Source organism: Poeciliopsis prolifica, unplaced genomic scaffold (assembly GCF_027474105.1).
Source record: "Poeciliopsis prolifica strain line A6 unplaced genomic scaffold, Auburn_PproV2 SCAFFOLD004, whole genome shotgun sequence".
Taxonomy (NCBI): Eukaryota; Metazoa; Chordata; class Actinopteri; order Cyprinodontiformes; family Poeciliidae; genus Poeciliopsis; species Poeciliopsis prolifica.
This window is the reverse complement of record NW_026562379.1, coordinates 14022272-14048828: the sequence shown is the minus strand read 5'-3', so window position 1 is coordinate 14048828 and position 26557 is coordinate 14022272. Positions and strand designations below refer to the sequence as shown.

Below are 26557 nucleotides of genomic sequence, written 5' to 3'. Positions count from 1 at the left end.
CATTAACTCAACATTTCTATATTAAAAATCAGTTTTTTATCGGTCTTATTTGATATTTCACATTTACACAATTATCAGAATGATCAAAAATAAATGTTTACAATTTGTTATTCATCTATATGAGGTGAGTTTAAAAAAAAAAAAAATCTGAAATAAATTTTAGTTTTAATTTTGGTTTAACTTTCGTTTTAACAGGAATTGTTTTCAGATTCATAATCTCTTTTTTAAAGAGGTCTGAATCAAAATAGTATTATTGAGATGCGTCAGTACACACCTGCAACCTTAGAGCCTCATCACTGAGATCAGCTTATTTTTTGCTGTTTAAAGTAATATGAAACATGTCATTTGTTTCTTCTTCTTGTATCCATAGTGACTCAAACTGTAATCTATGCCAACTATTACACCCCTCCGATACATCAACTTTAAAGTTTGTTTGCTAATAAGTAGAAGATTTTCTTTCTTGTTTTTTGTAGTTTGAAAAATTTGGAAAATGCTGTAAGGGCTGATTAAAAGGATGTGGGCGGTGAACTGAATAATTCATGAGGCTGTTATCAGTTCAACAGTAGTATCATAACACGCGTTAAAGAGACCAACAGTCAACCTTCATGAAATAGGTGTTTGTTTTTGTCTGAATGTTAGGCCTTGATAGACTTCAAAGGCCTGGTGTAGGACTTTGTGTTTGGGAGTGTGCGTTTAGTTTTGATGATGACATAGTTTCAAAAGAATCAGTAACTGAGAACTAAAATATTAAACCCATCATAACACTGAGTAAATGTGCAAACAGATCAAATATCTTTAGTGCTTTATGTTTTCTTAGGATTAACTGGCAGGAGCTAAATGTACAAGGAGTGCAATCTTATGTCGGATTCATGTGAACTCCTAACTTTTCTTCAGCAACTACTTGTTTGGAGACAAAATGGCTTTTTTCTTTAAACCTGATACATATTTTGAGGCAAAAGACATTTATTACAGAGTATGAAATGCTTTTAGCTATTTTCTCCACATTCCATAATATTCCACCCGGCCCCCCAAAATCTTATTTTGTCTGTTTTTATCTGACATGTTTTACAATTATTTTCATTCAAAGAACATTTAATCAGAATGATAATGCCAAAAATTTCAACAGTGTATCATAATATTAAAAAAAGTTTTGTGTGAAAGATTTTGCAGAAATGTCAGACTATGTTAATTGTGCTTTTAATAATGCAGAATTTCTTGCAGGTTTTCCAAGTTTGGATAAGTTAAAAAATCTTTGAACACTTTATTTCTCCTTCTGTTATCTGGAAGTTAAAAAAAAGACAATTTCTTAGAGGAAATAAACAAATAAATAAATAAAATTTAATAATGATATCTAAAAGCCTAAGGAAAGAAAGTCTCTTCAGCTAACTTTTATTAAAGACATCTTTTGTACTTAGTTTACCACATCACAGCTTACATTTTTTAACAAAGAGAAAGATATCTAAGGTAACAAGTTTTGAAAGATATGTTTAATTCAAGATGATCTGGTCCAGATTTGAAAATTGTGTCCAGAAATATATAAATATTAGAGTCTAAAAATGTGTACAACTAACGTGCATAACCAACAATGCAAGGAGCTTCCACAAAATATGTAGGGATTTTTCAAAACGACTTGTGAAAAATACAGCTTCCTACCAAGGTGGTGTGCACCGTGCTTTATTGACATAAACACAACAGAATTTATCAGCATGTCCCATTGCCCTCTTCTAAAAGTAACAGATTTGCACCATTGTCTTACAGCTAATCAGTTCTGATATATTTATTGTGGGGCTGATACAGTACAGTTCTCTGCTCAGCACAAGGTCAACATTTTAGTTGCTCTAATTCATGATACCATGTTGTTCGGACGGGATATGGAGTCTGCATTCATTGTTAGGGTTTTATTAAAAAAAATAAAACAAAATGACAGCTTTTTCAGCATTTGCGCATCATATCTTAATGTCTCACTCTTCACACCATCAGTAGTGACAGCGGCGGGAAAATATTCAACCCGTTCTTGTCCACTGGGAGTTGCCGTAGGCTGGGGTTCATTAGCATTTGTAACAGATGTGATCAGTGACCTTGTTTTTTGACATAAAGGTATGGGTGCTGTGGAGGTTGATGTAAATTTGTGGTGAGGGTGAGGGACATTTGCAGACATTAGACGTACCTCTGCAGTTCACGCTCCAGCGCTTCACCATCAGCACCTTCCTTATAAAGAGGTGACAGAGATGGAGAAGCCTGAAAGTTGAATAGACAGGCAAGCAGGAAAGGACGGGAGTGGAGACAGTCACCAGGGAGAACATGTAGGAAGCGAATTAAGACTATGTTCAGCTTTGTGACGTGCATTTCCTGGAAGTACTCAGACGCTTGACACAAGTGTCCTCCTGAGTGCTGAGTAGTTTTTGTCCTTTTTCCTGTGCAGCGCTCCCTTCGGGACCTGCTGTCTGCCTGTGTGACATTTTCATGCTTAGAACCACAGTGACCCCACAGCCACATTGACTAGTCTGCACACACTGGGCTTTGACCTTGTCTCTCGTAATTTTGTCTCAGAAGGGCTGCCGGCAAAACCGTGCTGGCAAGCTGTCGTCCTTCAGTTTGCGAAGAGTTGGCTCTCTGCAGTCTTCTTGGTCAGATCTTTTTTCAGGTCACACAACCCTCTACAGTCACTGGTTTTTCTCTTTATGTTCCTTTCTTGTTGATGCTTATTACAGCAGTGTCACATCTGGCATGGGACAGTTCTGTTGGGGGAGAACAGTGGTTTTCAAGCCTCTGCTGATGTTCCTGATTTGCCTTTTCTTTGCCTCTTATCTGCCTCATCTGCTCGCGGCATTGTGTCATTTGTCAGCTCTAATGAAACAGAAAGAATCTGCTGATAAGTTCTAGTTCGTGGAAGTGAAGGTAGGGGCTGTGAGGCAATGAGCTGCAGCTGACCTGGCTTTCAGTCACCAGGCTCTTTTGTTTCGGGCTGGCACTGTTTAAAAGTGCTGTCATCAAAAGCGCTGAATAGATGTTGTGTGTTACTCTATAATGAAACACAATGCTTCCCACCTGCTCCACTCTGTGTAATCTTTGCATTAACATGGCATGTAATCATACAGAGCCTGCAGAGACGTCTCATAAACTGATGTTTCTGTTAACAAGCAGCCAAAGCCAGAGATGATGGTGTGGTTTCCAATACTAATCTGTTATGCATCTTTTCTAGACCTTGCTCATTGTATATCCAAAAAGGAATAAAAGCATTCAGTATCCTGCAAAAGTGATGATTGCCTTTGAACTTTTCTACATTTGGTGACGTATGAGCACAAACCTCAAAACATTTTAATTTGGATGTTAGATGATGGAGCCACTTGCAGCACATAGTCTTGAATAAGTACCTGAACAGTGTGATTTCTATTATCCCTCCCTAAGTCAATATTTTGCAGCACCTGTACTTTGCTGCAAATTATAAGTCTTTTAGGGTTTTCAGGCACTACTGTTGTTTCACATCTAAAGACTAAAATGTTTGCCTATTCTTTGCAAAGTAGTTCAAGCTTACTTTGATTGGATGCAGAGGATCTGTAAACAGCAATTTCAAATCTTATAACAGATTCTCAATTTGAATTAAGTCTGGGCATTGACTGGGCCATCTAATACATCAATATACTTTGCTGTTTACCACTCTGACTTAATGCCATTTTAATGTCACTCAGAAAAAAATTTGGTATTCATTTGCATTTACATGGGATTGACTAATATCTGTCCTGCTGACAGATTGTTTGTTTGTAAATAAGAAATTTTGAAACCTGCATATCATTTGCGTCGACATTTCGCATTCCATTGAAGCACATTGAGCTATTTGATTATAATAGGACAAAATTAGAAAACATTAAAAGGTTCGAATACCTTTTGGAATAGATTGTAAACTCACAAAAATTCCTACCAACATGTGACAAATAATCAGACCTTGAGCCTTGTGCGGTATCAGAACTCTTGTTGCTGAAGAGAGCGAATGTTCTCAGTATGACTTTTGTACAGTTCATTAATAAATAAAGAGGGCTGAAATCCCAGAGAGAACAATGACTGATATCAGAGAGTGCATGCAACCTTCGTAATATGACACTTGAGCATTATTAAAGCCCAGCTTGGTGCTAATGAGGATACAGCAGTCAGCATTCCTTTGTGTTTCCTGATGTAACTGCACACGCTCTTTGATCATGGTGCGTAACTAACCAACTAACAGCTCTGTGAATGCCAGATTTTCATGCAATTCTTTGAAATGCCCCCCCATAGATTCTCATGAATATTCGACATGATTCACATCTTATAAGCTTGTTGAACTCTCTCCTTTATTACAAAGGGCTGTTGTTCACTTTTCCTCAGTTTTCTTTGGTGATTCATAATTGTGGTTCTCTGATCAAGCTGCACTATCAGCCTAGTGTTGTGAGATAATTAAATGGGCACTGCAAACGTTATAGGGTGTTATAGTTCATGAACAATTTCTGTGCTTGAACAGACTGAATCAATCGGGCTGAATGCTCACATTCAATAAGAGACATTTCATCCAATCATAGCACTCTTCTTTTATATTGCCCTTGCTGGACAATATTATAATAAGCTTGTTGACCTCTTTTTGAAGCTCTGGTACAAATATATTGCATAGGTTGGATTGTGTTATTTTTTGATCCAAGTATGCTGCATTTCTGCGGTATTCAGTGATGTCAGCCTGGAGGAGAACGGATCATGTCCGGACAGAGATTTACAAAATTACCCCTCCTCTTACTAATTTCTGTTCTTGCTTGTTCTAAAAGGAAAGTTTGACTCTACCTGTGTTCTCTGCTCAGGTTCTCATTATTACGATTTATGATGTTTCCAAGTTGGTCATGTTTAGGCTTTCTTTATGTACAAAACTTAAGGCAGCTCACACAGGGTGTCCACACATCCTTAAAAAGTCTTAAATGTGCATGTTTAAAATAAGGCCTTAAAATGTGTTAAAATCATTATAAAAAAACAAATTAAGTTAGCTTACAGGTCTTAAATTTTTTTGTGGCAGAACTATTTACATTTTTTATTTGCTTTTCTATAAGGACTTTTCTGGAAGAAAAATAAGTTTTAGCTGTATTCAAACATCTTCATTTCCTGCTCCAGGTTGTTTGGCCTATCGGTAACAAACTGCTATAATACCCATGTTATCTAGGGAGCTAACTAGCTTTTTTGCCCCCGTCATTGGTAAGTGCAAGTTGGCTGGATGACATCCACTTTTGCTACTAGTTCACTTCTCTTGCCGACCCATAGGAGGCTATGTTGGAAACAACTTTTGAGGGTTCGAGTCAGCTTGATTGTAATGCAGCAATATATATTTATAGATTTTTTGTCCTATATTTTGTTCAAGGTGGTATTAAAAAGGTCTTTAAAAGTCTTAGATTGGGCTTGATATTTATATTGATTGTCATAAATGTGATGTTTTAAATTTATCTATAAACATCCCCAAAAAATAAGTAATCTGGAAAGGTTCAAAACAAGTACTTTTTGAAGTTCAAACAAATTGGACCATGCTGCATTTAATATGGGAACGTAATTGAGTAGTATAATAAGTTGTTTACTCAGATTTTCCACTAACACGTAAACAGGTCCCATTTTAATAAACTGCATCTGACAGTGTTATTTATTTTCATTTAGATTAACTGCATACAGTTCCTTGCAGATGTGCTCAAACCCCTTCACATTTTGTCGTTTTAGAAACTCAGAGTACAATGTTTTTCATTGGAATTTTGTGTGACAGATAACTCAAAATGGAGCATGATATCATATGTGGTTGCAAAATTGTTCACAAATATAAACTTGAAAAAAAGTGCCATTTGTTTGAATTCAATATTTTGTAAAATCACTTTTTGCAGCTCCATGTCTTTTGGTGCACATCTTTCCCAGCTTTGTATGTGCAGGGATTTAAATTTTTGCTCATTTGTCTTTAGCAAAATAGGCCAAAATCTGTCAGAATTTGTGAGAAATGTCACCTTATAAGTCTTACTCTAGATTGTTAGCTAAGTTAAGACCTGGACTTTATTTGTGCCGTTCTGCTGTTATTTAATTTACACCATTAGATTGTATCTCTGGCTGTATGTTTAATGTTTTTATATTATTTCAGAGGTTTTCTTCTAGGATTCCCCTCTATTCAGGTTTATCCACCCTTCAAAATTCAGTGACCAGTTTTCTTACCCATATTGAAGAAAAACATCCACACTGCATGATTCTGATTCCTCTGTGTTTCATTGTTGGGTGTCTTTCAGCATTTTTTTGTTTTTACCACACAGGTTATTTCATGTAAGACAAAAGGTTGAAATCTATGTTGTATTGAATAATTTATCAAGTAATTGATTTCTAAAGGTAGTTGATTGCACTATATTGAATGTAAATGCATAACTCACCTAAGAACATAGAATCCAGAGTCACAACATTTAGAGGTCTTAGTTTATTACTCCTTCTGCGCGCATGTGAATCAAGCATGTTCACATACTTCTAATATATGCAATCTTTAATATAATTAATGACCTCATTAGCATAACAAAGTTTTTTTTGTGTGTTTTCAATTGTCTGTTGTGATCAATGCTTTTTAATCCGTTTTGTTCTTTCTTTCTAAGATCTTGTAGATTAGTGGGTTTTCTTTCCCGCTTCATTCCTTTTAATTCAGAATGTCTTGCATTATTTAAATACCAGCTTCTTGTAATTGCAGATATTTAATGAGGAACTTTAAGAAATCACACAGTGAAAGCACATACATCCAAAGGCCATTTTAATTATCGGCAGGAGTTTTTTATCTCTGTGAATTTTGGGGGTCGGGTGGGGAAACATTAATATTCCTCTTACACTTTTGATTGTGTTATTTTTTTTAAAGACAACTGTTAGAGCGTGCCAGCCAAGTTTAGCGGTACATCTGTTGTCTTTGGGTGTTTGGCAGCTAAAATAGCAACACATAAAATCACAAAGGGCAGAGGAGCCTTTGGGTTCCTCTGAGTCAGGCTTGGTGAGATCCACAGAGGGAAAACTGAATAATGGAGTACTGGAACCTTTTTACAGTCCTCTGCTTTCAGCAGCCTGAGCTCGGGCCGTAGGTATGCGAGAATCAAAGGTTAGATAATCACCAGGTTATTCAGCTCCACCAAAATACTCCGGTGATTTACTGCTCATGGTCGTCTCTCTCTGTGAATGGATGGAAAATAAACGGGATGGTTTGGACGGGAAGATGGGAACAGAGGGAGGACCTGCTGTTGTTCTGCCGCCCTGTGACGAGTTCCCCGTTTGACTGGGACCGTTGCCATGGTCTCTATTGTGATGAGGCACTTCCTGACATGATAGTGATCGCTGTTATTTGCTGGCTGGGGTCCAACTCTTTTCTTTAGCTCTTGGCTTTTGTCCTGCTGATCTTCCCACTCCTGTGAATGATATTTTTCACTCAGTGTCCCGCCCTGCTGAAAGAATGTAGGCAGCAGGGGAGCATATTTGGTGTCCGTAGAGTCTGACTGCCATCTGCTGGAGATCCTTAAGCATTACATGTTGTTGACAGCATTCCTTTTTTATGTGCAATAAAAGCCTTTGGTGTTCCTCCAGCTTCTTCAGTTTTTTTTTCAAGAATTGAAGGATGAGGGAATACACAGATGAAACTCAATGATAGACTAAAGTGTAAACTCTTACATGTAAGTGGGGAATTCTTCATAATTTGCCATGTAAATTCTTATGAAGAATTCCCATCTTCCCGAAACTTAAACCAAAACCTTAAATGCATTTACTAAAATCTAAATGAAAAGAATATGTTATATGTTGAAACATTTAAATAAAACAATAACAAATGAAGTAAATGATTTTTTTTCCCCTTTTTGTCTCCTCAGCCAACGACTTGAGGTGAGAGCTCAGGTGGCTCAAGCTTTTCTCTCCAAGTTCCAGTTGTCCAACGAGGAAATGGCCACACTGCGAGGGGCTCGAGACGCACCTGTTACAGAGGTAATATCTACCACAAAGCCCAATGTGTCAGACCATGTGAGCAAAAATGATGTCCTGTACCTTGCAAAAGTTTTTACATATCCAGAACTTGTTCATACTTTATCACATTACAATCCCAAAATGTAACATATTTTATTTTATGCGGCAGGGTCAACACAAAGTAAAAAATGTTCCAAATGCTTCACAAATGAAAAGCTGAAGAGTGTGGTGTGTATTTTTATTGTATGCTGGGATAATCTGCTGTTATCCTAGCATGTTTTTATTGAGGAAAAATATCTGCTGGGATAAGAGTTTGATACCTTGTCGTCATGACGACAAACTGATAGCGCATTGAATCTTTTGTAAGTTCACAATTTGATTCATTCACAATTGAGCAGCTGACAGCGTGAGTATAGATCAATTATTAAAAAGACACAAAACTTCCACCCCACCCATTCAAATAAAAACAATTATTCTCTAAGAACTAATGTTTAATACAATAAAATGTAACAACAGAACACATAAAACTGTAAATAAAGCAAAATAAATGGGACTGGAACATATTTTATATGTAACGTACAACAAACGAAAACAGTTAATAAAATAAAAATAAACACTTGGAACCAAAACCATCATATCTGTAAACAAAATTACCCCTCAAAATGTTAATAATCAGAATGGAAAATATCGAGCGCATTTCAGTTTTATCATGCAATTAGTTGCTTTTTGCAATAGGCTTAAATATGTCATTACATCTTTACTTCAAAGCCCTGCCTACTAAATTTATATGCATTAAGTTCTTGATTATCTTGCTAATGAATGTGATCAGTAATGTGTTGTTGCTTAATTTCTCAGGATTTCTTCAAGGTTCTCAGCCGGGTTAAGCACATCCACGAGGATGTGAAAATCCTCCTGCGAACCAACCAGCAAACCGCAGGGTAAGGTTCACATCTGACTGCACAATGTCTCACAGTGCTTCACAATCAAAGTATAGACAGGCCTAACTTTAAGGGTTGAGGTTAACTGTATTTAAAATGTGATACTTGAAAATAGAATTTGATGTTTGTCCAACAATAATTGGGATCCCATAGTTTTGTAAATATGTCAGAAGCTGAAAAGTTTGGGATTCACTTGTATAATCCCAACCATAAAGCATGTAGTTAAGAAAACTTTAAGCAAGAATTTTAAATGAATAAAAGCTAATAATATTCAGAAAAAAATCTAACACTTCAACAACAGCATAAAGCAGAGCTGTGCCAAGAAGGTGATTCAGTGAGGTGTGCAGCTCTGTCATCACTCTTGAGTGTCCTGGCCTTGATCCTAAGTTGCCAAAGATTAGTATTCATATCAATGTCAGTTTAACACTCTGCAACAAGTCATATGTATGTAATGTCTGTTCTTGGCATGTGTGCCCGTTCTAGGTTAGAGATCATGGAGCAGATGGCAGTGTTACAGGAGACGGCATATGAGCAGCTTTACCGCTGGGCTCAGAGTGAGTACTGCACACGATTACCATCAGCTGCATGGTGATGGCTCACTGTGGACCAACAGTATGTTCATAACTTAATCAAAAGTCAATTTCATTCCTTAGCCATTGATTTATTATTTATTTTTATATATTTCTAAAGTCTGTATTAAATATAAAAAAATAAAAACCTGATGTATTTTTTTGCACACTGTACCTGTACATTTTATATTCCTTTATCTTTTTTTTTTTTTTTTTTTTTTTTTTTGCAATTTATGTTCCAGATTCAAACTTCTGTTTTCTTTATATGGATTTTACATGATTGATTAACACGAAGTAGTTCATCCTCTTTGAAGATCAGCTTTGTCCCTGCTGAAGGAAATCACTCCCACAGCATGATGCTGCCACGACTTCCAAATGTCTTGTGTCTTCTGAATTGTTTTGGTGGAAAAAAATGCAGCAAATAACATTTTCCATAATTTGTCGTTTTTTAGAAATTAAATTGGAAATTAAATCTGGACAAAATATATAGAACTGTTTGTGCTCTTTTTTTGTTGTTATAATTCTATATTCTATAATAATTCTAGCGTCTTACATTCAGCTTCTACTTGGCAATTTGACCAGTTAGATGGTATTTCATTCCCTTTTTATGCCCAGAGCAGATATAGAGCTGAGTGACCAAGATGCTGAAGCTCAGAGAGAGTGGAGGCTTCCTGTGATGATGGGGAAAAAAATAGAAAGGAGTGTGGAAAATGTTAGTAATCAGTGTTGTCAATAAAATATTTCACCAGGGCAGGACATAGAGTGCAACGATTTTAACATAATTTCTTGTCTTCCTAATATCTTGCATTCTCCCTGGAAATAGGCTGCTTTTAAATCACCAAAAAACTGTTATTTATTTTTGTGCAGAAGCAAAATACAGAGAATAATTTAAGCAAAGCACCCGTGCCCCTGGTACTAGTTGTACTTCACCAGTAGAAAGGATTTAACATTAGCCGTTCTGAATATTCGAATCAATATGTCAGTGTTTTCTAGGGCTAAATTTTGCTCAGTACTGTCGATAATGTTTTATGTGCATAGGATAGTTTTTTATTTGCTCTGGAAAGGTTAATTGTTATATGTATTTGCAAAGTATAGTGACATTTTGATAACAGTTTTATTTGCAGCATAATACTGGAGTCTATACCACTTTTTACGTCTGGTTAATTGTTCAGTTTCTTTTATATTGGAAATTAAAACTGACTTCTTAGCAAAACCACATGAGAAAACCTGTCATGTGCTTGATTTGCATGTGCTCAGGAAGGTAGTTGTGATCAAAAGTATTCAGCACCTCTAAGTCTTATGTAGCTCAAGCTGCCTATAATAAGAAAAATAAAATGGGGGTTCAGAAAAAAATGAATTCTGTGATTCTACTTAATTTTTTTCCAGATGAATGCCGGGGACTTACTCAGGAAATGTGTGATATCAGCCCAGTGTTGACTCAAGCCATGGAGGCTTTGCAAGATCGACCTGTTCTTTACAAGTAAGTAAAGACACACAGAGACATCTTTGTAAAAATAGACACTCTAATCTGTTTACTGACCTGTATGTTACACTTGAAATCTGTGATTTCTTGGATCTATGTTTATTTCACCATAAGTCTATTCTTTGGCCAGTCCTAAGTAAATTGTGAAACCTCAGGGTATTGTTGCTGCTTTGTTCCTGGGTAGAACAACAAGGTTCAGTTATAAAACACCAAAGTAAACAGCCTGAAGCAACACAAATGTCACCATCAACAGAGAGCAGATCCTCTCAAATTCAAAGAAAGACATCAAGAAATGACGTCTAAAAATACAAAATGGTTAAAGCTTTCATGCAAAAGAATTCCTGCAGCCACAAACTGCAATGTAATTTTATTGTGATTTTATTTGATAGACCAGTGCAAAGCAGCATGTATTTGCAAAGCAAAAGTCTTGAAATTATTGTAGTGGTTGATCTTATTTCAGCATTTTTTTGCGTTTTGAATGGTCCAGTCAAAGTCCAGATGCAAAGTTTTAGTATAAAAAGAAAATATATTCTCCAAGACATTTGACGTCACCTACTTTCGAAAGAATAATATGCAAAGTCTCAGTTGTAGATGCAACACAAAAGACTTGCAGCTATAAAGGAAGCTAAAGGTGTTTCTGCAAAGTTTGACTCGGGGGAGCTGAATACAAGCACATATGTTTTATTTAACTTTTCTTCCTTTCATGTCAGAATCTTGTGCTACTTTGCATTGATATATCGCATAAATTTTATATATAATGCAATGAAATCTCAACTAGATAAAATGTGCAAAAATGAATACCTTTGCAAAGCACTACAAATATAAGCCTATTTAACAAGCATTTATTTTTGTCGTGAAAGAGTTGATAAACAGCAAAGAAAAGTTCGAAACTTCAACATGTTTTCTGATGTTTTCAAGGCCAAGCCCTCATTGTGTCTGTGTTTTCGGATGTGCACCTGTCTCTGCGGCCACAAAGTGTCCAAGGTCGCCCTAGGGCTAGGGATGTTGAGGCTGGATCCCGTTCCTCTCGGTGCCTTAATTTAGCCAGCTATCTTCTGTTTAGTCTGTCGCAAAGGTCCTTACCGCCGAGCCATCAACACTGCTCCAAACTCATTCTTTATGGAAAAGCAGGCCCCAACTGTTGATCTTAGGACCTGACCACAGCTTACAGTCTTCACAACAACACCATGGCTGCTGTCTTTTCTCATGAGGTCCGGCTGTTGAATCTTGTTTGTTCAGGTACACCCTGGATGAGTTTGGGACCGCGCGCAGATGTGCTGTGGTGCGAGGCTTCATTGATGCCCTGACTCGTGGAGGTCCAGGGGGCACACCACGACCCATAGAAATGCATTCACATGACCCTTTGAGGTACATCTTCTGTCTTATAGAGACATCACTCCTAAAAAACACTTTGGGACAAAATTCAGAAATAATGATGGCTTTTTGGGCAAAGAGAGGCTTTCTGGTTCAATAGATTTTAATTTTGATAATTTTTATGCTTAAACAACATAAAAATAAAATCTGTGGAAAAAACAGTGAACAAGTTTAAAATCTCTTCAGTTAATGTTGCTTTCTACCATCTGTTTTCCTCCCTTTCTTTTCTGTTTGTCATCCTATACTTGGATGTTTAAAGTGACCATCACTACCTTACAAATAGAAAATCCCAGTTGCTTCCTTTATTGTGTGAATTAAAAAGTGAACAGTTCAGATTTGCAGAACAAAAATATGTGGCTGTAGGTTGTACACAAATAATTGTATTGGTTTTTCAGTTCTACTGTAAACTTTCAAATTCAATCATAAACATTCTGCCTTAATTTACTAATGTAGATATTTTTCTCATCCTCACACTCACCATAGATCACAGAGATATCTTTGCACACTAAAGGTGAAAGTATATTGTACTTAATCCTATTAGGGATGATAGGATCCTATCAAATAGCGCAAATGTACGTATTTAATTGAGAGCACATTTCTTATGTACATTTCATTTTGAATGTGCGACAGCTCATCGCTCATTCATGTATAATTGATGTGTTCAGTGTCCTTAAATAATCTCAGACCGAGCTGGAGCATCTCATCTTGGGTTCTCTTGGGATCGTACCAAGTGTTTCAGGGCTTTAACTCGCTGAAACTGATGATTCATGGCTGGGTGTATATTTAGGCTAGCTTTGAGGCTGCAGAACAAATTAGGAAAACATTAGGCAGTTGCTTGATGTTATTATATGATGGATGGGATATGAGTCATATGGTATAACGGCTAGTTTAAAGGGGCAGTATCATTGAAAAACAACCTTTCTTAGCTGCATAGCAGGTTATAATGTTATTCCCTCATCAAAAACATGCTAAGAGTATTGCTTTGATTCTTTCATTTGAGGAATTCTTGAATTCATTCATGGGTCCCTAAAAGTTTCCTCCCACAACGCCCCGCCTTCTTCCACAAACTCCTCCTTGGAACTGCAGTGTCCAGCCAAGCGTCCGCCTCACTCAGCTCCTCCAGACTAGCAGCAAAAGCAAACAGCAAGCACCTGGTGGAAATGCAAGTTTACTGAGCTTATTATATGAACCACTTCTCAGTCAAATGTTCCTAAAGACGGTTGTAAACAGAATAACGAACAAGCGTAGTTGTGGTAAAGTGCAGAGAGAGACAGTGGCCCATTTCATGGCGCCAATTAAGAAGTTAAATTTCGTTCAAGTTGTGTTTGGTTTACACAACATTTTTTATTACAACTTAAAGTAAAAGTTTCCTAATTGTGAGTGTATGACTTTATATTTTTGAGTTCTTTGATGAAAAGCACTTAAAACTACCTTGTTTCAGAAATGTCATACAAATAAATTTGATTGATGAATTATACAGCCTATTTGTCATATCGCCAAAATTGACATTAAAAAAAATATTTGAAAGTGCTTTGATGAAATAATACATATTTACTATGTTTCTATCTTTGACAAATGTGCTCTTACTGAGACAAAGTAAATGTACCAAAACCCCTTATTTTACAGATACAGAAAAAGTTATTGGGATAATTGACGTATAAATAAATCAGATTAAGTGCCAGTCTGGTTATAGGTCATCTTGCAAAAGGTTGGATTGTGCCTATTTCCCTTTGCTCCATGTCTTCTGCCTCTTTTACCCAGGAGCCAAACAGGAGATTTTCTCAGAATCCAAGCTCTGTCTGGAACACAAATATCATTTCCACTTCATCGGGGACATCAGCATTTCTCAGAACATCAAGTTCTTTCTCACTTCCTATGTACTGACACCCACAAATTCATGCTGTCTTGCCAAGTTTAAAACAGCAGTACAGGATGTGTGAATCTTAAAACTGCGTTTTTGACTTGTGTGATGCAAAACAACACATTATGAACATGTGAGGGCCTGAAACAGAAAGGTGAAAAACACAAATATTGGTTCTGCCTTGAGTTGTGAATGAGCTATTCTTATTGAAGAAAGGCTTGCATGCTGCTGTATTCAAAAATAGAAACAGGAAGTGACACAATTATAACAATATTTTTTCATCACTGCATTGCTTGTGTTTATTGACACGTTAGAGTTTATAGGTATCACTCTTTCTGTTGTGCTTCCCTGAACCTTCAACATGAGCCCTTCATCTCCTCTGTTTTGTTTGTTCAACTAGTTTTCACTGTATATAGAAGTACACTGATTAGGTAAATTATGCCCAAATGGTCTATATTTCTAGTGTCGCTGACTTGGACAGAAATATTTAAAAAGGGCATCATCATTTCATAAGGCCTGTCATAATAACAAGTTTTGCTGGATAATAAATTTTTCCTGAAACTGTTGTAATAAACAATACTGTCATTTTCATACCAGTTTAAATTAACATAATAATAATATAATATTAATACAAGTACACCCTCTCAAAGATAAAAATAGATCTTTAATTTCTACAGAACGTTCAACACTGGAAACGGAAAACATTTTAAATATGCAAATAAACAAAACAACAATCAAAACATTGTGAAGTCTCTATAACCAAACTTGCATTTCAAAAAATAGTTATTATTCAGCTTAAATTAAAGGGAACATCTCTTTGTTATTATTTTAAAAATTAAGAGGTAAAAAAAAAAAAAAGTTGATCGCAGAATTTTCAGTCAAATTCCCACAAAAAAGTATAGCGCAACCTCTGGTGAGAACTAAATCTAATGTTAGTACAGATTAAAAAATATTTAAAACTTGAGTTGTGTTATTTATTTTATGTCTGTTTTTAGTTTATTGAAACAGTTTTGTGCTGTTTGTGAAAAAAGTGTGACTTGAGTCCTATATTTAACCATAGGAAGGTTAAATATTTGTTGTAGGTTTTTTTTTAAGGAAATTCATCGCAAAAGTGAGTTCAAGAACAACCATTACTAAAAAAGCCAACAACTCTTGTGTGTGATAACAAAAATGAAAACTTGGCTGTCCTTTCCTGGAGGCATTGCACTACTGTCTGTGTATTAGTACTGATTTATTCTTTCTTTTTTCTTTAGATATGTTGGGGACATGCTGGCCTGGCTGCACCAAGCTACTGCCTCAGAGAAAGAGCATCTAGAAGCTCTACTAAAACAAGTTTCTCTACAAGGTATTTCAACTTTGAGGTGTCTAATATTTTATAATCTGATTTCAGGATCATGTGATGAATGTACAGCACATGAATGTAACCAGCTTTTTGTAGGCATTTTACTAAATTATATTGAAATAGTTTATCTCAGTTGATAACCCTTCACGAAATAAATGGTTTTACTAGTGAGTGCCTCTCTTACCATTGTAATAAAGACATGCATTAAAGCTGGTGAAGCCTTGATTGAGTTTTGAATTCCTTTCCTTTGTATTAGGTGTGGAGGAGAACATGCAGGAAGTGGTGGGACACATCACAGAAGGGGTTTGCAGACCACTGAAAGTGAGCAACCAGTTATGTTTTAAATGGCATTTTAGTCTGAGCCGCTCACATGCTGTTTTCTGTCAGGTTTTGCTCATCAGCCCGGTTATCGATCTTCTCCTCAGGTACGGATAGAACAAGTCATTGTGGCAGAGCCGGGTGCTGTGCTCCTCTACAAGCTCTCTAACCTGCTGAAGTTCTACCACCACACAATAAGGTATTTGAACTTTTGCTCCAGGAAGCAAATGAACAGTCAAATTTCATTTTTTTTTGTAAAGAAAACATAGTTTTTTATGATCCATTTTGTAATTTTCCCAAGTTTTTTGTATTTTTTTTATGGTGTGTGACAGACATGCTTTAGATCAAAGCACTTGTATGTTTAAGAGGCCCAGTCAAAGTCCAACTTTAAAATCTGACTTAAAATTCACAGATGCTGTGAATTTTATGAACATTGGGAAAAATTGGTAATGTTTTTGTGTGTAAAAATCATTATTTTGATTGTACTTTACAATGTTTCACTACTGTAGTTCATATATTTCTGATAAGATATGTTTACGTTTATCGTTGTGGACTGACAAAATGTGCACAAAGTGAAGGACTGGGCATTGCCTGAACAGAAATGTTGTGTTGTCATTAAAACAATCGGAATCTTCTAACTTTCCTGAATGGATCTTTGCTCAGCTCCATCATTGGGACCAGTGTGGCCTCCATGCTCATCACTATTGAGGAAATGCACCTCCTGAGCAAAAAGATGTTCTTCAACAGCCTGAGCCTTCATGCGAGCAGACTAATGGACAAGGTGCTGGAAGAACATGGCAATTTCATTTTCTATTTGTTGAGGCTGGTATTTGAAGAAGATTGATAGGAACATATTATCCTGCGAAGAGAACAGAGGCTTTATTTTCATAAATAGAGGTGATTCGCAATGTTCTTTTGTGAAAATGCTGAAATCACAGTGCAGTAGAGTTTAGCTTTGCTCCTTGTGAACATGCGTATTTCTCCTTTAGGTGTAAACTCTCAAAGTCAACAAGGCTATTTCTGCACCACTTAAGCTGGTAAACAGTTTCAGCCTCCTGGCCACAACAGCAAAATGGCGCTAGCTGCCAAGAAACGCTCTCCTTCGAACTGTTTAGTTAAATTGGCTTCCAAATATACCGTAGCACGAGCATGGGCTCCTTCATTTTCCACGGTGGCTTTGCTCTGATCAATAGCAGTTACAAGAATTATCCCTGTGGCTCAGTGTTAATCAAATTGGATGCCCTTAGGTTTTGGTGTCAATTCCAGCTAATCCCAGGAACACAACCTTTTCATAATTTGCTCTATTAGGTGGACAAAGGTGCCCTTGCTCAGTTCTGCAACCTGTGTACTGAGCCCAATGAAATCAGAACTCTCTTCATCACAAAAGCTTTGTAGATTCAAACCAAGAGTATAGGATACTTTAAATATAAATAAATTTTAGTGTGTTTTTTACATTTTTCTAAACTAATTTGATTTCCTTCTATCATATTTCTTCTTTATTGGTGTTATATTTTACACTCTGTGTGCATGAGCAGGTGGAGCTGCCGCCTCCGGATCTTGGACCTACAACATCCCTCAATCAGACCCTCGCCCTCCTCAGGGAGGTGCTAACATCCCATGACTCGTCTGTAGTTCCTCTGGATGCTCGGCAGGCTGACTTTGCTCAGGTAAAAACGCAACTGCAACTCTTTGTTTATCAATATGGAACCAGAAATGCAGGATATATTTTATGCTGTGATTACCCTAAAAAAAATGTTTGGCATGAAATAGATTTGACTTTGTCCTAAGCACTGACTGTTTAATATTTGCAGTTCTCTTTTCATTAAAATCCAATCTATTATACGCTATTCTTCATGTCTTATTTTACTCTCTCTGTTTTAGGTGCTTTCTTGCATTCTGGATCCCCTCCTACAGTTATGCACCGTCTCAGCCAGTAACCTTGGAACAGCTGACATGGCCACTTACATGGTCAACTCACTGTATGTCATGAAGACGACACTGGCTCTGTTTGAGTTCACTGACAAGAGGCTTGAGATGCTTGAGTTCCAGGTATATCCTTATTATAAGCAATCATCTCTTAGTGAGTAGGGCTGCACAATATATATCCCAAATGTATCGTCATATCAAGAGAAGAAAATAGACTTCCATAATAACTGATACCATCAGTGCAGTATTTATCGATATTGTATGTATGTATATTCAAAATTATAGTATAAAGCTAATGTTAGGTTAAATGCTGTCATTATCATGTTGACCAAGTTGCATGATGAACTTCATTAACTCAGTCTTTTCAGTGAGTTAACTAGTTTTATGTAAAAATTAGCTATAAAGCTTATAGTAGCTTAAATGCTGTCATTATCATATTGTCTTACACCATGTCTTCCATGCTAACACCATGCTAACTGTTAGCATGGTGGCTAACAACAAGCCACCATGCTAGTAGCTAATGTTAACATGATCGCTAACATTAACTCAGTCCATTGAGTGAGTTAGCTAGTTTTCAATGTAAAAATTAGCTATAAAGCTATAATGTTAGGACATTCTTCTTACCCTTTGCAGCTATCTAAATTATTTATGCAATAACTACAAGCTTCAATTTATTTTAAGATTTTATGTGACAGAACCACCCAAAGTAGCATATAACTGAGAAGCAGAAGGAAGATTAAATTGAGTTTTAACTGTGAGTAATTTAATCTCAGTATTAAATTACTCACAGATCATCTGTCCTGTGATGACCTTGGCTTTGGGAACAAATAGTATCATCAACACAGTGGACAGGTCAGTTTATAACAACAGGTTAGATCATGAAGTTGTGGAGAAGTTTAAAGTAATTAAAATTAAAGAGTTCCTACAGTGATGTTTCAATGTCAGGATTAAATTGTATGAATTAACAATTTTCTGTTTTATAATTATGTACCAGTTTGTGTCTTCCTGCTTGATAAACCTCATAGAAATTTATAGAAGATTGTGGTTTTACTTGTCAAAATGTGGACAAATTTAGTGGGTATAAATACTTTTTTGCAAGACTTCATATTATACTGTGCTGTTCCATTTTATTTGTCAAATATGTCAAGATAACAACAATTGTTGCAGTAATGCCAGTCTGAAGCAACAGTAGATAACCATGAAACAGTTATGCAGCATTACGGCTCAACTTAAAGTCACGCTGACTGTCGGCTTACTGTTAGAAAAAAAAAGGTGAACTATTCCTATCCTTCTGATTAAAATCCGCAGCCAAAAACTTTTGCTAAAAAGATTTAATTTGCCGTCTCATGAAAGCGAGTGCGTCATCTATTGTTGCTTGTGCTTAAACGCGCCATCCATCCTTTTATTTTTAGCATGTCTTTTGTAATTGAGCACCACAAGAGCCTCCATACAAGTTTCAGTATCAATAGCACAGTCGTTCTTCATTAACCACAAGTACCATTGATTCACAATGCATGGAATCAGTTTCCAAGCCTCTCTCTCTTTCTGTGTCGCATTTTTTCAGATTGAGGCTCACCTTGATACACTGATCAACGAGCAGGCGTCCTACGTGTTGACCAGAGCCGGACTAAGTTATATTTACAGCTGTGTGCAGCAGCACACTACTGAACAGGTCTGAAACACTCACATGTCACATCCATAATGGTTCTCTTGTTTTTGTGTGTTTTTTTTTTTTATTTTTAATGGTATATGTCCCCTGAAGTATGGTTTGTGCTGTCTCTTTGGGCTTCAGAAGTGTTTATAGGCTTTACTATTGCTATGGTTACCACCTGACCTGCGTCTTTGTTAGAGCATAATGGGGTTTTTATCAGATTTACAGATGAGAAAAGGAGAGAGGAAAGACAGATTGTGTCATGTTCTATTAAAATATATTGGCCTCTCCAGAAGTGTCTTGTGCAGATAAGAGTGCTGTCCTGGAGCCTTCCTCTTCTCGTTTTAGCACTGCTTGCCATTGGGCTGAGGGAAACTCATAGTTGTGGTTTAGCTTGCGTGTCCTGCCCTTGGGTCATGCAAGGACACACCACGCCCCACTGCCGCTACTGCTCGACACATAGCTCGGTTACAAACCATCGTTTTCCTGCAGACCTCAGCCCTACCTGGGTGGTCTTTCTCGCTTCTTCCTTAAAATTGTTGTGGACTTTAAATGTCTTGCTCCTTAGTCTGCTCCACTAAATCTCAGGTATTAGTCACAAGCAAGAATCCATCCTAACAGCTGTTAATATTATTAAAGCATTATGTTTATTCCTTATTGTTGCCCTTCATGTAACATTTTCTATTCTGTCATACATAAAATAAAATTCTGTCATCCATTAAAAAATCCTGCAGCCTGCAGCGGAGGCTTTATGATTGTTTAAATGTCCGTAATTCTCCCGTCATTTTGAACCTTGCACTTTCTTTTATTTGCTGGATTTAATGCTGGCAATTTAGGCATTTAAGCTTGCTTAATGTAGCCGTTTTAGACTTACAGTGAAGGCTAATTGCCTTAAAAGTACCCGTTGCTGTGTACACACAGGCAGTATGTATTTGCTTTGTCTTCTTTGCATTTGTATTCAGGTGAAGGCTTCCCTTGTTCTCACATCCAAACTCACAGGTTCAGACATATAATATTTAGTCTTACTTTTATTTACATGTAGTTTCAGTTATTCTTATAAAAAATACATCTTTGCAAACATAAATGAATGTAGTTAGTTATTGAAGTTCTAGAGATTGATTATTGTTACTATTAAAGTGAAATCTTATATTTGTTTCTATTTTCCCAGGGTCCTCTGTCTCTCCTCCCCAGTATGGACATCTCTTCGGTGAAAACAGCAATGGTGGGTTGGCCTATATGTACAAGTAAAGCAAATTTATCTTTATACATTGCAAAACTGAACTCTTAGAAAACTTTTACTCATTTTTTCTTGTTACAGTCCCTAGCTTGAACATGTTTAATTCAGATATTATATGAATTAATATCACATATTAAATCTGCCCCTTCATACATAGAGTCTGGACACTTGACTATTGAAAAATGACGATTGCTTGTTGGAGACGAAGACTTGATTGAAGTTTTAAATTCTACTGGATTGCTGATGTTTTGCGGTGACATATGAAATGTGGCAGTTCAAATATATGAAGCTCCTGGAAATTGTGTGCGCTGTAAACAACCATTGTCACTGCAAAGAGAGAAGTGCAGAGCCAAACAATATGGCTGGTAATGCAAATATATTTGGAAGCATGGACTGAATAGCTCAGTTCACTTTCTCTGATGCCATCGCTATACCACAGTCCTATACAGGAAAGCTACAATTCCAAAACATCACAAAAAAATTACGTCATCATTGACATTTAGCCTGAGATATCAAGCTCAATGGGAGAAATCCCAGACTGAACACAGGAGGGAGATGTTAATCGAGTGCTTTGGAAGGCATTGCTCAGGCTAGAGAGGAACTATAAAATAGGAAAACATTATGAAGTAGAAGAAAAATCATTCATGGTTTTCAAACTCTTCAATAGTGTGTCTTGAATTTTTGTTTAACCCCCTTCACTCTGATACCACTAATTAAAAATGCAGATCAACTGTCTTCAGAAATCACCAAATTAGTAAATACACTCCACCAGTCTGGTGTGCAGTTGTCCACAGATTGTCTTCCATGTGTTGTATGAATGTTTCAGCTCTTTGCTTAAAAAAACAAAAATAAAAAAAACAACTAAATCAAATGGGAGCAACCTAATTAAAATGCATTGCTGTTTGTGATTTTGTTGGGTGCAAATACATTTGTAAGGTACTCTATACCTATAAGGTTTCTTTCATTTCCATTCAGGTCCAGTTTGATCGGTACCTATCATCACCGGATACTCTTGTGATGCCGCAGCTCAACTTCCTTCTGAGTGCAGCCATCAAGTGAGTCAAAAAAACACACAAGATGAGCTCAAATTTTTACCGCATTACGTGAAATAAAAAGGAGAGTTTAAAGATAGAACAGGAGCTTTTACCTAATGATGGTCAACATTTGTTTTCCAAACGTAACAGAATCATTTCAGCCTTCTGAGCAAAACACTCGACTAAATGCATGAGGACTTTGGACGCTAAATTGCTAATTCACCAACACACTGAGCAAATATTCAGCTGTACTGCTTCTATTTGTCTCACTGATCAGAAAACGCCCATGCTTTTAGCTCAATCCAGCTGCTGCGTTTCAGGGTTCTTTTTGTGAGTTGTGCTTACAGGGAAAGCGCAGCAGGCTTGAGAAGCACTCTGTACCTCAGGTTAATGTTCTCTATTAATGGACACAGGAGAACTGATGTGCAGGACGCCATTAATTAGCTTCTGGTCCATTTCTCACTCATACTCGTAGCCTGAAATCATTCGTCATCCCTGCCTCTCTCTCATGCTTCTCTGCTCACATAAATACACAAAAATACCCTGAAAAACGCTATAAATAGGGAAGCAATCTTTTTTTTTTGGGCTTCCTTTCATTTGAAATTTTATGATGTTACACTTGATGTGGTAGAAGGTGTTATAAACTCCACTGTGGTACCAGGCTCTCTGCGGGCCAATTAAAAATATGGATCCTCAAGAGCCTGAGAGGGTTACAACTGTGTGTTCCAGTCCTCTCACTAGCCTCCTATGCATTTCTGCAAAACTTATTTAATTTTTGTTTTACTTTTCTTGAAGTCTTAATTAGAGTACTTACCTAAAATATAATAAATGCAAAAAGAAAGTAAAGGTAATGGTGGTAATATGGGAATAATCAAATGAAATTTTTATTCTACATGTTTTTATGATTAATTTTACAAAACATGTGGAAATGACATCATAGTTTAGCCTAATTTACATCTTCCCATATTATGTTCTATCAAACCGATTGTCCTAAAATGTCTTTCTGCCGTGTTGGAAATTAGAAAAACTTTTAAAAATCCTCTAAGTCAGCATACATATATATTTCAAACCTAAATGAGATTATCAGTCAATCCAGGTGGGTAATATAACTGATAGTAATAAATATTTAGAGGCTTTTGTTTGAGCCAGTCAGCTGTGAATGTGATCTTTATCTATAGATGGCAGTGTGTACCAAACACCGTCAAGATTTGTATCAGTGCTGCCAGGATACGGACACAGAATAAAATTCTGACTCACTCTGTCTGACAATGCACTAGAAATGTATTCATCAGATGATTCTCATAATTTGTAAACACAAAATGTTCAACTAAACTTAAATTTAAAAGCTTCATTTAAATCATACCCCAGGCCCGATTTAGTACTTTCATCTTTCAGCGTAATTACACCTGCAATTCCTTTTGGTTTTGTCTCTAACAACCTTACACATCTAAAGACCAGATATCTTTTCCCATTCTACTATGTAGAGCTATTGCTAAAGCTCAGTCAGATTAGATGGAGAGGGTCTATAAACACCAGTTGTCCAGTCAAGTTGCAGATTTTAAATTAGATTTGTGTCTGGACATTGTTTTTTTTTCCTCTAACAGGTTTCTGTATTTAGTTACATTCATTTTCTGTTTACTTTCCCTGCTCTTGCTAAAGAAAAGCATTCCCAGAGCACGACTCTGCCGATAGCATTTATCCAGCTGGGAATGCTGTGTTTGGACTGATATGTTGGTTTTCCACCATACTATCATACCTAATGTTATCCATGTAGATGAAATAGTTGCATGTTATTTCCCTCTGACCAGAGCAACTTCCTACCACATGATTAGTGGGAAACTTTAACAAGAACTTCCTTTTGCTTTCAACAAAATCTTTTTTTCTTACCAAAAAGAATTACAGATTTACAGAGTGCATGACTAATAGATGCCTTCTTAAATGGGGATGTGTGGTATACTGGCATTAACATTGAATGACGTTGGAAAATTTTACATATTCTTATTGGTCTTGACTAATAATATTTCCATCTTGTTGCCATTTGTGTGTGTGTGTGTGTGTTTTTTTTTTTTATATTTGTTTGGGTTTGTGGCCATTGTAGTGATGCAGCCAGACTGTGGAGTGTATAATTGAAGTAAGGAGCCATTGTTAGTGGTTTGGTCTTTTTTTAGGGTGTCGAAAGGGCAGGAAAATAAGTCTAATATCGGTGACTGAGGGTGTCTGTACATCCTTAAAAAGTCTTAAGTATATGTATTTAAAATGCATAAAATGTCTTAAACTAATTTTTAAAATGTAAGTTGGCCTTAAATGCATTAATTGCAGGTCTTAAATGACCTGTGACCTGCGACTACTAATGACTGTTACACATAAGGCGTCACTAATCCTTTGTAGTAGCCCTGCCAATGTTGTGATGGCAGGACTATTCAGTCTTGTACTTTCCACTCAGGTTTTTTTTATTGCAGGTCTTTGTACGCAACTCAAACCTTCGTCTGACAGAAGACATTTTTAATATGTTCTGTGACTTGAAGCTATTGAAACTACCAGTATTTAGCTGTCAGCTTGATTTTTTTGCGTCTATTATGGGTAAGTGCAAATTTATTGCTGATTGACTGAACGATGTTCATATTCACCACTGGCTCACTGCTGTCGCCAACCCAAGCACTGCTACTGCTACGTACATTCTGCACACAAAAGCTTGGCACTGCGGGGGTTAAGACTATAGAGATACATATGCAGTGAGTAGCACAAAGCTGCTACCAAGAGCTACAAACAGAGATCGGAAATGTTTCAGTTTTTCTCCCCTGAAAATAATCACTGCCGGTGCTACTGTTCACACTGATGTAAGAGCAGCATTTAGAGCGACACAAACTCTGAAGTTGGACGTTCAGTTGATTTTAAACTTGGTGGTAAAGCATCAGTCATAGCTGCTGAGGTATTTCAATGTAACAAAGTTACAATGGGGGGAAAATGCAGCAGAGAAGGACGAAAAAAGAAAAGGAGTAGAGAACAGAACCAAAAAGAGAATCGAGTCACAGATGCAGCTATGATAAGGAACAACATGAAAAGGGGCAGTCTATAAAATGTACTAAATTTGAGTTGGTGAAACCTGTAGGATAACCGCAATATTAATATTGGATATTGATATTGGACCAAATTTAAATATCAGTCCATCCTTACTGTTTACAGATTCTTACCTCAGCACTTTCTTATGAATACAATCCCCACTTTTCAGGTTTTTAATTGTGACATAAATTTAGAAAACCCTGTGTAATTTCCGCTTCACAATTAATTACATTACATTAAATTTAGAATCTTTCCACTGAGCTATGAATTGTTCATTAAGCGCAGCCTCTCAAGTGTTTTGTCTGTTTTTGCAGAGAGCAGATTTTCCGTCAGTCCACAGAGCTGGTGTGCAGAGCCTACGGAGAGGTTTACACGGCTCTGACCAGCCCGGCTAACGCCTACAAGGACCCAGAGAACCTGGTACCCAGACCACCTCAGCAGGTCCAGACCTTGCTGTCTTGAGAAACCTTTATTCGCCTCTTCTGCTTCAAAGACTTCACACAAAAGAGGCATGCCATTTGTATAGCGTAATGACCTAATGTGAATAACAGAAACGGGATGGGTGCAGCTTCTGCGAAATCAATGACGTCAGAGAGATGTGCCTGTATATAGAGCTTTATGTGTGTTTGGAATTAAAACTTCAGATGTGAGTCATGTAACCATTTGTTCTGTGGCTCCTTTGTCTTTTTATATCCGTTAGACATTTTTGTCTTTTATAATTGCAGAAAACAACAAGAGCTTTTTATATATTTGGAAAGCTGAGCTCTACTTAAAACAAATGAAAACACTCAAGTGTGAGACTTTTATTGTTTTCCACACATAGAAGCGGTCAGGAAGAATTTAACAACAACGCCAAGAAGAACTTCTGAGGCTTCACTCCAAACATGAAGTTGACTTTAACATAAACATGTTTGAGATGTATGATGAAATTCAAACTCTCCGAACCTAACTATCTGGGATGGGCTAAAGTCCTAAACCACTAGAAATACACTTAGTGTTTCTGACCTTCTATACACACTAATGAGACATTGAAACATAGTTTAATTCACTTCTAATTTTGGAAAATAATAATATCAATTGAGAGATTTTTAGAACCTTAAAACCAGAGGTGGGGGGATCGACCAAAAATATCAATACCAAGTTGGTATCTCTATCGGGTTGATTCTAGCGTGGCCTAAAAGTTCAAAACATTTTGGTCTCTTCTGATGAAATCTCCTCAGTTTGCTGTGTCTTCTTTACAACTTCATGCTTTGGTTCTCTCTGCTGATGGTATAAACAAATTACAATGGCCCGACTGTCAAAAAGAGATAATCAGCCTCTCTGTTGTTGATCTACTAGGCCCAAATAAAGCCCAGCTTTTATTGCTGATATAAATAGCTTCTAGATTTAGGAAGTACAGTTCATCCCTGTTATGTTTTTAATCTCTTAACAATGAACCTAATTGTCGCTTCTGGCACCGTCTCGCAATGCATCAGTATAGATCTAACACAAGCCAGCCAATATAATCTCCAATAAAGCAGCAGTGAAACGGTAAAGATAAGTGAATATTGATTCAACGTTCTGCTGTTGCTCTCAGCTCTGAGAGGCAGCGTTTCATTTTTGCTATCTGACATCAGGGTTCATGGCAGCCAGCCCAAACCTGGCAGCACTTTCTGCACAGAGTCCCAGGATTTCCCCCGGCTCACAGGATATTCCTCGGATATCATTGGCCGGGACATCGAGTACTGGGAATAAATGGAATACCACAAAGTTCAGCATCTGGACAGCGTTGTTAAACCCTTTAAATAGTAGGAGCTCTCTTTTTTTTTCCCAGT

General features: G+C 36.9%; 1 protein-coding gene across 1 annotated transcript in view; it reads left to right on the top strand.

Moving 5' to 3' along the window:
• Window positions 1–25402, top strand: part of cog6 (component of oligomeric golgi complex 6) — a 32381-nt gene extending 6979 nt beyond the window's left edge. The window contains exons 5-19 of the mRNA XM_055028313.1: window positions 7860–7971; window positions 8806–8888; window positions 9372–9442; window positions 10844–10937; window positions 12180–12308; window positions 15429–15520; window positions 15774–15838; window positions 15943–16034; window positions 16499–16616; window positions 17371–17502; window positions 17717–17884; window positions 19326–19433; window positions 20581–20634; window positions 21625–21704; window positions 25058–25402. Of these exons, the coding sequence (XP_054884288.1) occupies window positions 7860–7971; window positions 8806–8888; window positions 9372–9442; window positions 10844–10937; window positions 12180–12308; window positions 15429–15520; window positions 15774–15838; window positions 15943–16034; window positions 16499–16616; window positions 17371–17502; window positions 17717–17884; window positions 19326–19433; window positions 20581–20634; window positions 21625–21704; window positions 25058–25205 (1546 nt within the window). The 3' untranslated portion in view covers window positions 25206–25402. The remainder of the gene's footprint in view (window positions 1–7859; window positions 7972–8805; window positions 8889–9371; window positions 9443–10843; window positions 10938–12179; window positions 12309–15428; window positions 15521–15773; window positions 15839–15942; window positions 16035–16498; window positions 16617–17370; window positions 17503–17716; window positions 17885–19325; window positions 19434–20580; window positions 20635–21624; window positions 21705–25057) is intronic.
• The last annotated feature ends 1155 nt before the right edge of the window (window positions 25403–26557 follow it).